The 13,185-nt window shown below is 41.7% G+C and overlaps 1 protein-coding gene across 1 annotated transcript in view; it reads left to right on the forward strand.

Moving 5' to 3' along the window:
• Kcnk10 (potassium two pore domain channel subfamily K member 10) overlaps window positions 1-13,185 on the forward strand; it is a 144,443-nt gene that overhangs the window by 82,622 nt on the left and 48,636 nt on the right. Inside the window, exon 4 of the mRNA XM_055593139.1 lies at window positions 9,432-9,592. Coding sequence (XP_055449114.1) covers window positions 9,432-9,592 — 161 coding nt within the window. The remainder of the gene's footprint in view (window positions 1-9,431; window positions 9,593-13,185) is intronic.

Below are 13,185 nucleotides of genomic sequence, written 5' to 3' on the forward strand. Positions count from 1 at the left end.
TGCTGATGGTATAATTCTCAGACTTTGACCAAACTGCTGAAAATCCAGAAAGCCAGTGGTATGAATCCTGGTGACTACAGGCCAAAGAGGCTGAAGTTCTGATGTTCAAGGGTAGGAGAAGAGAATGAAATGGAGAGAGAGAGTGAGAGAGAGAGAAAGAGAGAGAGAGAGATGGGGAGAGACAGAGAGACAGATAGAGACACACAGAGAGAAACAGAGAGACAGACAGAGACAGAGACGCAGAGAGAGAGAGAGAGAGAGAAGCACAGAGACACACACAGAGTGAGAGAGAGCTCTTTTCTTTTTATTTTATTTTATTTTATTAATTACACTTTATTCATTTTGTATCCCCCCATAAGCCCCTACCTCCTCCCCTCCCGATCCCACTCTCCCTCCCGTTTCTGCATGCATGCCCCTCCCCAAGTCCACTGATAGGGGAGGTTCTCCTCTCCTTTCTGATCTTAGTCTATCAGTTCTCGTCAAAAGTGGCTGCATTCTACGCCTTCCCCTTTTTGTTCTATTCAAGCGCTCAGCCTATTAGATGGTCCTGTCCACACTGACCATGGGCCTTCCATACTTAATCTATCAACTCACATGATAATGCCCTGTGGAAACATCTAGAAACATTTTAACAGAAACACCCAATAACAATGCTTTACCAATTCTCTAGGTATTCATAACCCAGTCAGGCAAACACCTAACATTAACCATCAACTAACTCTCTTAATCTAATTAAGAAATATAGCAAGTAATTTTACATTCACAATTTGTAAATTCATCAAAACCAGCTATTGTCATAGTTCCAAGTGTTCATTAAGCATGTAGGTCTGTTCATTAAACATGGAGGTCTGTGACCTCCAGATCAGGTTAGGCTGTTGGAATTCACAGACTCACTACATCTAACAGAAAAACCATGTTGCCTGGACCCTTGTGGTGCTATAAACCTTAACCAACCCAAGGTCATTGCTGTCATCCATCAGAGAAGAATGACATCAGCTTAGAATGTGTCTGACAGTTTGGTTATGGGGATGAAGAAAAGCATCACACATTTTAAGAGACTTGTACAATCATTAAAGTTGAGAAAGTCTTTTCCATTTCAAAAAGTATACTTTGGAAAATAGTCTCAAGTACCAGTATTGGATCCATGAACTATTGGGGGATACTACATGTAACAGAAAGAAAAACCCCATTAATTTTCTTGTGGTATGAAATTGCAAAATTTTGTTTGATGAATTGAAAAAACAGTATCTATGCTGGGCTCTGAAATATTGCTATGATTCTCAGTTATGCACTGATAGTATTTATTAACCCTTACTTGGTTTTCCAGCAGCCACACAGTTTTTTTTTTAATTCACATTTGTCCTAACAACAGTATATCCATCCAACCCTCCTCTCCCATTTATGACCCCTACTTTCCCACTAATGACCCCTAGGCCCTGGAGAGAATGATATTATCTGCACAAAGAAATTTAGTCTGTGGCCAGAGTTATCAGTTCAAAGAAGGCCAACAAGAACTTCTTGGGATTTTGTTTGAACTTTTTGGAGGAAATGGCTTTCTCACTTTCTTACTGATGGTTAGCCTGGAGAAGGAAGAGCTGAGCCAGTACCCCTAATTGTCTTTCCTTGGTAGGTTGCTTTGTCTGGAGTTGAGCTAATTCTTCCAGAGTAAGGAAAGGGCTAGTGGTAAATGGGCCCTGCTCATGCCCTGTGAGCTCTGAAAGGAGCTACTTGCAAAATACTAAGAAACATAAGTTTTCTATTTTTTCCAGAGTCAGTGGGATTTTCCATTTTTTTTTGTTTAGGTTTAAGCTAGTCTGCACTAGATAATCTAGATATAATCTATAATCTAGATATTCCTAACCAGTGTGTACAGACTCAAGAGAGTTCATAGAGGGCCCATAAATAACCTTTGACCCCACAACCAGTGCCTGACTCTTCTGGCCACTGTAGTTGTCGTCTTTGAGCCACATGATCTTGATTCAAGTTTTAGGTTGAGCTGCCCTGATGGATGAACCTCTGGCTTCATGTGTCCTTGGCTTGGTTATTTGCAAGGCCATTCCCTCTTCATAAAAATGTTGGTCACTATGTCTGACCAATTGCGTGTAGGATCAGGAGCTCTATTCCAAACCATAAAGACGCTGGCTACCAATAGCCAACTACTACGAAACAAACATGCAGACAAAAACCAACAAAAATATAACCCATCACTCAAAGCCCACATCAGACAAACCCAGTCCCTGTTCTATGCAACTTATTGTGTAGAATATGCAACTAAAATGTTATTTCTCCCCCTTTTCTTTTACCTAAGACATAATGGATTGTAAGTTGAATACTATTTAGCTAAGTACAGTTAATTCTGGAGTAAAGGGCCTTTATAAAGCCATACAGTTAGAGAAGTTAAAAAAAACCTTGATACAAAGCAGGAAGTAATGAAATAAGAAACAATTTGCCATGTTTTAAAAAGTCAACTACTTCTGGTGAATTCATTGCAAGTCTTAGAACAAGGCTTACAAGCAATCTCAGGGCTTGGTCATTTTTAAGATGTTCCTGAGAAATATCACACTATCTAGAAGTCAGGGAAGTGGGGCAGTTATCATGGGAAGCTTTATCTCATTAACTGTGCAGTTCATATCCTGTTCTGCTTGCTCCAGGTCATGTAATTTGTAAGCTGATGTTGTTCACATTTCCCTTCGCTACAAGCAATGTTAGACTTTCAGCGTTCTTTCCAAAGCCTGTCACTGATGTCCCCCCCCCCCCAGCTTTGGGCTCACTATCTGTACTGTAGTGCCAATGTTGTGTGTGTGTATGGGGATTAAGATGTTTCTATTTTTGTAGCCCTCTTAACAGCATGGTGAAAACCTTTATTCAGTAAGTAGGTTGTTTTCTTGGAAAAGGTACATAGAGATTGCTCTGTCAAAGGGCATGGAGCTTTTAAGGGCTTGCCAAATCATTTTCCAGAAAGACTGTCATGTGTAGCATGAACTTATGTGCATTAAAAATGTCCTTTTCTGAAAAAGCAGTACTACTATTCAGTATCAATATGTTTTTGTAAAAAAGCCTTTTGTGTGCTGATATATATATATATATATATATATATATATACACACACACACACACACACACACACACATATATAGGTGATATATATACATACATATACATAGGTTATATATATACCGTTGACCCTCTGTATCTGTGCTTTTACATCATAGAGACAACCCCCGTTAAGGAGTTGTGCTTACTGGCTTACTCAACATGGCTTGTTCAGCCCATTGTGTGTGGGTGACCTTAGGTTCTATAAGAAGACATGCTGAGGAAGCCATGCTGAGGAAGCCATGCTGAGGAAGCCATGCTGAGGAAGCCAGTGAGCAGCACCCCCCCCCCCCATGTCCTTTGCATCAGCTTCTGCCTCCAGATTCCAGCCCTGCTTGGGTTCCTGTCCTCAACTCCTTCCAAAGATGAACTATGATCTGGAAGTGTAAGCCAAATAAACCCTTTCTTCCCTAACTTGTTTTTTGTCCATGGTGTTTCTTTGCAGCAATAGAAACCCTAACTAAGACACAGCTATTTACATAACATTTACATTGCATTAGATATTTTAAGTATTTTAGACTATATGGGAGGAAATGTTTAGGTCTATATTAGAACATGGTGTTTATATAAGGGAATGGAATATCCATGGACTCTGTTATGTGCAGGAGCTCCTAGAACTAGTTTCCTATGGGTATCTAGGAATGGTCAGACAACAAAGGAACTTCTCTAAGCCAGCAACCAAACCAGAAGGAAGACATCTTGATCAACGGTGCCCTGCACCTGTTATTTCTTCATATCACATTCTACTATGAGAAGTCCCCCTTGCCTCTGATGACTGCCTCTGCTGGTAGATCCGTAGCAACTAGCTTTTATAAACTGGAGAATGGTGCTCACGTCTGTGTATAGACACGTTGCCATAGACCATCATTTCCAGAAAGGCAGGAAATGATCACCTTATTACCAATGGCTGGGAAATGCAATTAGGTTTTAGTCTTTGTGTCATTTTTAGGTTGAGTGATCTGACTCATACGCCTCCTGCTTGTTTCAGGAGGTAGCTGGTGACTCTTTCTTGCCTAGTTGCATCAACAAAGGGTTGAGTGAGCAAAGGTGCTGAAGTAGCTGCTTGAATTTACTAAATGCTTTGACTGGATGTTTAATCATGGCCACCCAATAGGAAGCATTGTACCTAATTGCTACTGACATAGGGTAGTGTGGTCCACACACATGTTCTTATTCTAACTTGTAATCACCACATAGGGTAGGGATTAGCCTCATTCATATATGGCAAGAATGAGACCAGAAAAAGTTAAAACAGTTTATGCATTATGTCGCACTAAGCAAGTGTCATTCACCGGGACCAGCAGGGCTTGGTGCAAAATGAAAACACATGGTTTGTTTTAAAAAGGTAATTAAGAATGCCAACATGGAAGTGTCAGAACATTTAACCAAGGACAGAACTGTCGGGCATTTTGGGTACAAGACAGGTGCTGTTGACTCAGAGATAGTACCCAAGATTTAGGGTTTAGGGAGAGTGACTGAGGTAAATATAATGCCTGTGAGTGTCAGCATTCTTCCAGTCCTAAGATAACACAGAAGTTACTTAGTTATAAAGTACAAGTGACATCACTCATAAGGATGAGTTTTATGTCCTAGAAGTAATGCTCAAGATTTGGGGAGGGGGGGAAGGAAGGTTTGGGATAAGCAAAGCATAAACTGTGGGAGAAATGGGCAGAGCCTGGCTCATCAGACAGCAAAGGCTCACCAGGTTGCAAACGGCATCCATTTCCAGCATTCCAAGAGGAACAGCTAAGCACCTCGTTTCACTGAAGTGATGAGTTGTGTGTTTAAATTGTCCTGGATTCTCTAGTGCTTATCTGTGTCCACAGGACTTTTTCTCTATACAAGCCCTTTCTGAGTGTGAGTTCCTGTGTGACTTTCACAGTTCATGTGTTCACACAACATCCTTGCAAACACAGACAGGTTGGTTCCACAATGCATACCCTTTATCAACTGGGCTTGAAAGACACAGTTTGGCAAAGGTTTGACTTGGGCACACGAGAAGCATGTGGATACTTCTTTGTGTCTCAGGACTTAGTCTTTTTAAACACTAGCTTTCTCTTCAAGGACTCTGAGATATTTTCTTCTTAGGGGCAAACAGAGCCAAGAGCTATCTGGTCTTCTTTTGTAATAATCTCTTTATTCCAGGCTCTACCCTACTTTTTCTTCTAACATGTTTAGTGTGTCTGGTTTTATGTTAAGGTCTTTGATTCAATTGGACTTTAGTTTTGTGCAGGGTGACAAATATGGATCTATTTGCATTTTTCTACATGTAGACATCTAGTTAGACCAGCACCATTTGTTGAAGATGCTGTCTTTATTCCATTGAATTGTTTCAGGTTCTCTGTAAAAAAAATTAAGTGTCTGTAGGTATGTGAGTTTATTTCTGGGTCTTCTATTCAATTTCATTGATCCATCAGTCTGTTTCTATGCTAGTACCATGCCATTTTTATTATTGTTGCTCTATAGTACAGCTTGAGATCAGATATGGAGATACCTCCAGAAGATGTCTTATTGTACAGGATTGTTTTTAGCAATTCTGTTTTTTTTCATATGAAATTGAGAATTGTTCTTTCAAGTTCTGTAAAGAATTGTGTTGGTATTTGGATGGCAATTGCATTGACTGTCTAGATTGCTTTTGGTAGGAAGGTCATTTTCCTACCGATCTATGACCAAAGTTGAATCAAGACAGCCTACAGATTGGGAAAGGATCGTCACCAACCCTATATCTGACAGAGGACTAATATCTAGAATATATAAAGAGCTTAAGAAGTTAAACACCAACAACCCAAGTAATCCAATTTAAAAATGGGTTACAGAGATAAACAGAGAATTATCAATAGAGGAATATTGAATGGCAGAAAAACACTTAAAACAATGTTCAACGTCCTTAGTCATCAGAGAGATACAAGTCAAAACAACCCTGAGATTTCACCTTACACCCACCAGAACGGCCAAGATAAAAAACTGAAGTGACAATACATGCTGGAGAGGATGTGGAAAAGGGGAATCCTCCTTCATTGCTGGTGGGAATGTAAATTTGAACAACCACTTTGGAAAGCAATCTGGCATGTTCTTAGAAAATTAGGAATAGTGCTACCTCATGATGCAGCTATACCACTCCTAGGCATGTATTCAAAATATGCTCAACTATACAGCAAGGACATTTGTTCGTTTGTAGTAGCTCTATTCATAATAGCCAGAATCTGGAAACAACTAAGATGTCCCTCAATGGAGGAATGGATATAGAAATAGAAATTGTGGTACATTTATACAATGGAATACTACTAAAAAACAACTAAAAAAAAGAAAATCATAAAATTTGCAGGCAAATGGTGGGAACTAGGAAAGATCATCTTGAGTGAGATATCCCAGAAGTAGAAAGACACATGGAATATTCTCACTCATAAGTGTTTATTAGCCATATAATATAGGATAAACATACTAAAATCTATACTCTTAAAGAAGCTAAACAACAAGGAAGACCCTAAGGAAGATGCTTAACTCTCATTCAGAAGGGCAAATGCAGTAGACATTAGAAGCAGGAGAAAACAGGGAACTGGACAGGAACCTACCACAGACAGCCTCGGAAGGAGTCCACTAATTGTGGCATCAAAGCAGAGGCTGAGACTCATAGCCAAACTTTGGACAGAGTGCATGGAATTTTATGAAAGAAGGGGGAGACAGAAAGACCTGGAGGGGACAAGAGCTGGAAAATGAGAGCACGAGAGCAAGAAAGCCAAAAATCCTGGGCCCTGGGGGCCCTGTAGAGACTGATACACTAACCAAAGAGCATGCATGAAGAGGACCTAAAACCCCTGCTTAGATATAACCCATAAACTCAGTCTTCATGTGGGGTCCCTAGTAAGGGGGCTGTCTCTGTCATGAACTCAGTGGCAGGCTCTCTGATCACCTCCCCCTGGGGGGAGAAGAAGGAGGGGAGGTGGTATTGGGAGGAGACAAGGGAGGGGAGCCACAGCCAGAATACAAAATTAATAAACTGTAAAAATAATAATAATTAACAAAAAATGCAAAAAAAAAAAAAAAGAAAAAGAAAGTCCTCTTTCTTTCTCAGTGTCCTTGCTGGGCTCGTTGTACGTTGCTGAGAGTCAGCAGCAGCTGACTGGTAGAGGGACTTCTGGGCTCCCTTTGCTTTTCCTGTATCTGATAGTCAAGTTCTTTTTGAGCAGTTGCAACTGTAGCAGGTGAGCTGTCTCTTCCACTTCTCAGCCTCAGTGGTGTTTGGCTGCCCAAGGGCCTCCATGTTTACTATACAGCCATCATGGATCCACTTAAGTTATTGATCTAGAACAGCTCAAGGCATGCCCTATAGCTCATACGTGCGCGCGCACACACACACACACTATGTCAAATGTATACATACATATCTACATACACACACACACGACATATTTGAATATTGCCTTATTGACCACCTTACTAGAGAACTTCAGTTTTATTTTACTGGGGTATTCTGATCTGTGAAATGTCAATTAATCTACTCCAGCTACCACTGAATACATTTTCATTCACATTTTTTTTTTCTTGAATGTCTCCAGTACCATAAGATTTGGAAAGATTACTTGGGTCTGAGGACAGTGGGGTCTTATGCGGTGATACAGAACCTCCTTGCGTTTCGGTGGTGCTTTTGGGGTGACTTCAGCATGCCCTGTGAGCATGCTGGAGGACGTGTGTAGAACTTGTCTGGGTTAATAAGTGCGTACTCACTCAGTGGGCTCAGTGTACAGCTTGCCCACGTCTGCGACATCTTTCTGAGGTGGACTAGCAGAAGAGACGTATTTTCTGAAATGAGGCTGTTGTGAGACACGCTGGCTAAAGTTATTAGTGTCTCTGCAAGTTTCTAGACTGTTGCTGAGACTTGCCCCCGTAATGCGGAGCTGCAGAGGCATGCTTGCCTTTTTTCTAACCGGAGAAGTCGGTGTAGATCAGATTATTCTACGTGGGTATGCTTGGCAACATCATTTTGTGCAAGATCCTGAAAGCATTTGAAAAAAAAGTCTCAGGAGCTTTGTTGCACTCTTAAATCAACATGATAGGGAGCAAAAGAAAATAAGATTAGGAAGTCTTACTTGCACACTCATCTAAGAAATGGAAACTGCAATTTAAGTAATTTGTGGTAAGAGGTTTGAATGATTCTGAACATAAAATTGTTAAGGAAAATAGCCAAGCGACTCATCCCCAGGGCAGAATCTAACAGCGAGCTCTCCAGGCCCAAGGGAGCATGAGTGATGTCCAAGAACATGTTTTTCTTTTGTGGCCATGCTGAGAACATTGTTCTTTTTCGGGGCCGTGTTCTCAAATGTGTCTCTTGCTGTAGACAAACACCTCTCCCATTGCATGGATTCAGAAACAGACTGACTTGAACTACATGAACTGGGGAAAATGTTAAGTGATTGTTGTAAGACTGTAATGATAATTGACAAGAAAACAAGTATCAATTACTTGTGGGTTTCACCCAATGGGAATTATGCTAATATTATAGGCTTCTTTCTTCCAGTAACACTATTGCCAGCCCCATTTACATAGAATAAACCCAATACTCATTATTTAAGAATTACTTAAGAAATTGCAAAATTCTTAAGAGTGCAACTATGTGAAACTCATTTTAATTTGACCATCCTGTAGATGGAATCTTTTGTGTTCAAATATCTATTCCATTAACAAACATTTATTTAGCACTGATTGTTCTGGGTACAGGGGTAATAGGTAGAGATACAAGATTCAGGGATTGTGTGCCATTCCCAGTAAGGAGAGTTGGGCACAGCTAGATTTCACCATCATTGGGGTAAAGAGGTACAGTCTTTGCTCACGAATTTTCCCTATTACCAGGCTTCCCTAACCGGGACAGGGAAGGGCAAGTCCTTTGTTCCTTCTGAGTTTGTACGAGATTAGTTTCCTCCTTAATATTCAGCACCTATTACTTTATGAATACAGATGTTGACTATAGCAAGTCCAGGCCAAGAGGATGCCTGTGGGACAGATACTTTTTGGGGAGGCTTTTGTCTACAGAGGCAAAGGTGAAACTTTTTTGCGCCATTCAATTGTGTCCATGATGTATGATGTTTCTTAAGAGAAAAGTATCATTTTTCATAAGTAACACAATTCTGGTGGACCACACATTTCTTAAAAAAATGCATTAAGATCCCTGAAACACTGAGACTATTTATATGGAGAGAAGCAAGGAACACTGTTTTGAATTGTAAAGGGCTCTGGAGAACACGGAAGTCTGTGGATTCTTTGGTCAATGCTCTACCGCCTCCCTGCTTTCTCTGCCACCTCACTGCTTTCCCTCTCTCTCTTTCTGCTTTCTCTCTCCCTAGGGTATGGGAATATTGCTCCAAGCACTGAAGGAGGCAAAATCTTTTGTATTTTATATGCCATCTTTGGGATCCCGCTTTTTGGTTTCTTATTGGCTGGAATTGGAGACCAACTTGGAACCATCTTTGGCAAAAGCATTGCAAGAGTGGAAAAGGTTTTTCGAGTGAGTACTGCACCAATTTAAACCCTCATTACTGGAGTCACTGTGTTTAGCCTAATAGGGTTTAGAAGGCAAGAGCAAAGTTTCTGTCCGAATGAAATAGTTGAATGCTATGACTGTGTTTTCTCTTCTGGCGGATGTAGACAGAGAATTGTGCCTAATGTCTTTTTATTGAATAACTTCCTGCCTTATAGTGGTGCTTACAGGATCAAAGAAGGTTAAGTATGGATTACCAACACAGATTTCCTGAAGAGAGGAGGCACACTGAATATCTTAGTCTGTTTATGCTGCTGTAATGAAATGTCCGAAGCGGAATGGCATATAAACTTATTTCCCACCGGATGGAGCCTTGATGTATAGGATCAAGGTTCAGGTGCTTGGTGAGGGGCTGTGCCCTCTTTCAAGGTGGTATTGTTAATGTGATTTCCAGAGAGAATGTGCTAAGACAGCATGTTGTGGATGGATGCAAAGGAAAACGGGCTTGACATTGCATAGTGCCATTTATTTTTTTAAGGGCTTTAACTGTATTGGTGAATGAGGAGCCTCATGACTTAGCCCCTTTAAAAGCTCTGGATTTTAATATGATCACATTAGCCAGCACTCGTCACAATTAAAGTATAGCTTAGAGCCCTTTATGGAAGATGGTAAGCAGGCTAGACGGTTGAGTGGATGAGGGCACCTCCCTGCCAACCCCAGTACATTCTCCAGGACCCACATGGTAGAAGAAGAGAACTGATTCTTACAAATTATCTTTTGACCTCCACCTGTGAGCTATTATAAACACACACACACACACACACACACACACACACACACACACACACACTCCAAATAAGAAAGATGGAAGATAGTTTCCTGTTTTTAAAATGACGTAGAGACATATACACCCACCTATTCCATTATCAGAATGTCTTCACTTGTTTGATTTCTGCACAATGTCTCCAGGATGATCCTGGATTCTTCTCTGTCCTCTTTTCTGTGCTTTGTATCTCTCTCTTCATGGGTCCTCTTTGTTCTGCCTCTCAGTGCTGAGCATCCCTCAGCTCAGGACTCCAATAGTCTATGATGAGGTGTGAAGCTTCTACCCCAAACATCTACTGTTAAACAAGGGGCAGAAGTCTCAGCCTGAGGAGTTTATTTCCTACAGGTGATATGTTTGACCTCTGTGGCAGGCATGTAGGATGGGTGTGAGTGTCTAAGATTGCCAATGCTCTTTAACTCATGCCTATTCATTTAATTTCACAGAACTCATTGTTATTGTAGGCATTTCTATGTTCTTACTCAGTATTGATGTAATTCTCAAGTCTTTCTGTCCTTCTTCAGGGAATTCTTTCTTATGGTAACTGTGTGTGTGTGTGTGTGTGTGTGTGTGTACATATGTATATGTAGAGGCCAGATGTCAGTGTCAGGTGTTGACTGCGATTGATCCCCACCACATACACCTTATTTGTTTGAGTCAATGTCTCTCACTGAACCCAGAGCTCACAGATTTTCATTGGGTAAGTCAGCCAGTAAGTTTCAGGAACCATCTTGTCTCTGCCTCCTCAGTCCTGGGGTTATATATGGGTACTGTTCTGTCAGATTTCTACATTGGTGCTGGCAATAGAACTCAGTTTCTCACACTTGTGTGCCAACCACTTTACGGAATGAGCCATCTCCCCATCCTCTGCCGGTATAATTTTTCAAAATCCCATTTTGAGAACTTTTATTTTTTCATAATCTGTAATGCTGGGTGAGTGGTGAGCTCTAAAATCAGTGCACCCCATGTCCTCAGAGGTAAGATCCCTCGGATTGTCCCTCGGATCCTGGCTTCTGCTTTTCTTTAGCGGATGCAGGGGAGTTCCTCAGAGGGCCAATGTAAGAGGTTTATTAGCAGATGAGAAGAATAAGATGCATTTCTGGGTCACAATCATGTTCATAAATTCAGCAGTCCTGGGAAGCTGCCTCCGTTTCTTCATCAGCAAAGGCGACAGAGTGCAAATCAATTTTAGAATGTTTTAGTGATGGCTAAATGGAATAATGGGTAGCAAGAACTTGGACAAGGGTCAGAAAGTAGCTCAGAGCTACTGTCCCTCCTGAAAGAAGAGTTTGTTGGCAGGCCAGCCACTAACTCGGGTTTTGTACACGTGCGAGTTTTCCTGGAATGTCCCACAGCCTTTGCTCCCTGGGTGCTGGCCTCATTCGAATGTGCACCTGTCTCCTCAGTGGTCACCATGGAAACCATGGCACTCTGCTTCTTAGATGTTTTGGTCTTCTTAACTCAGACACAGCAGCTTTGTCTCCAAAGAGCTGTTTTGAACTCCTCGGAGGAGCTTCTTAGCCATCCTCACAGCCCTTTGAGTTAGGGGAGAAAAAAAAACGATGTGGTGATTGAACACTGAGAAGAAACAGGAGTGTTCTTAGAGTGTTCCCATGGAGAAATGACTTATTTGTCCACCTCCCCCACCCTTTTTTGAAGCTCCTCTTGGTTTCAGTTTTCTTGGTCACAGAAGAAAGCATTAGGCTGCAGATTGTCTTCAAATCCCCGGAGTCAGTTACTATATTCCGGTTGCAATCATTTTACTTCACGCTTACCAAATTGGGCTTTCACTCTCCTGTAGTGCAGTTCAGACTACAAGTGGAGCATGCTACGCTCCTCCTTTGAGCTGCTTCCAGAAGGCCGGTCAGTATACTCTGGGGCTGAGCCTGAACATCCCCACACTTCACTTTCATGCTGACGGCCCAGGTTCTTGCAGCATCACCGAAGACAGGAAGGTGAGACAGATACGGCTTAGTGAACAGGCGACGCACGGGGGATGCATTTGCCAAGTCTCGAAGGGCTATGAGGGGTGGAATTCCAAGAGGAATGTCAGCACACTTCTCCAAGAAACAAACAACTGGTTGTGCAGCACATTTCTTGCAGCATGTAAAGTTGTGGTAGGAAAGACAAAGAGCCTTCGTATCCATCCTTGGCTATTCACACAGACATTTAAAGGATCAGTTATTCCCTGATGATTATTTGAGAAAAGGTGATTGTACTAACCAGCAAGGCTTGGGGCGTGGATTTTCAGTTGTCATGGGGAAATTTCATTTAATTAAAAAAAAAAAGGTCTGCACACTGGTTATTAACCCTTTTTCTCCATCTGATGTCTTTCAGCTCTAGGGAAGAGGTGCATTTGTGTGTGGGCATGCGTGTGTATATGTGTGTGTGCACAATAAAAACAAAGCAGGCAGTGAGCCTTCTATGTGCGCGTATTCTGCGGCGATTCTTTCTTGAGCCATACCCTGGTTGGAGACTCATTTGGTAGAATTGCTGAGGAACACCGTGCTGCTTAGGAATGAGCTTGGGCTGCAAAACAGCAATAAAAGCCAGGCTGTTAATGCTTGGATAAGTAAAGACATCTCCTCCTGTGGGGATTGAGTCAACTGAGAACTACAGGAGCTAGGTAGGGGTCAGAGGGTTAGTGCTGCTGCTGACCAGCTGACTAGGGGATGCAGCCTTAGCTATGCTGCTGAAAAGGGCTTATTAGTCTTCCGCTGAGGCATAACACACCACCACAGACACACCACAGTACAGCATCGGAAACAGCACCCTTTTTTTCTGTCATTGCTCCAGA

Source organism: Psammomys obesus, unplaced genomic scaffold, assembly GCF_907164565.1.
Source record: "Psammomys obesus unplaced genomic scaffold, mPsaObe1.curated_primary_1811, whole genome shotgun sequence".
Lineage (NCBI taxonomy): Eukaryota > Metazoa > Chordata > Mammalia > Rodentia > Muridae > Psammomys > Psammomys obesus.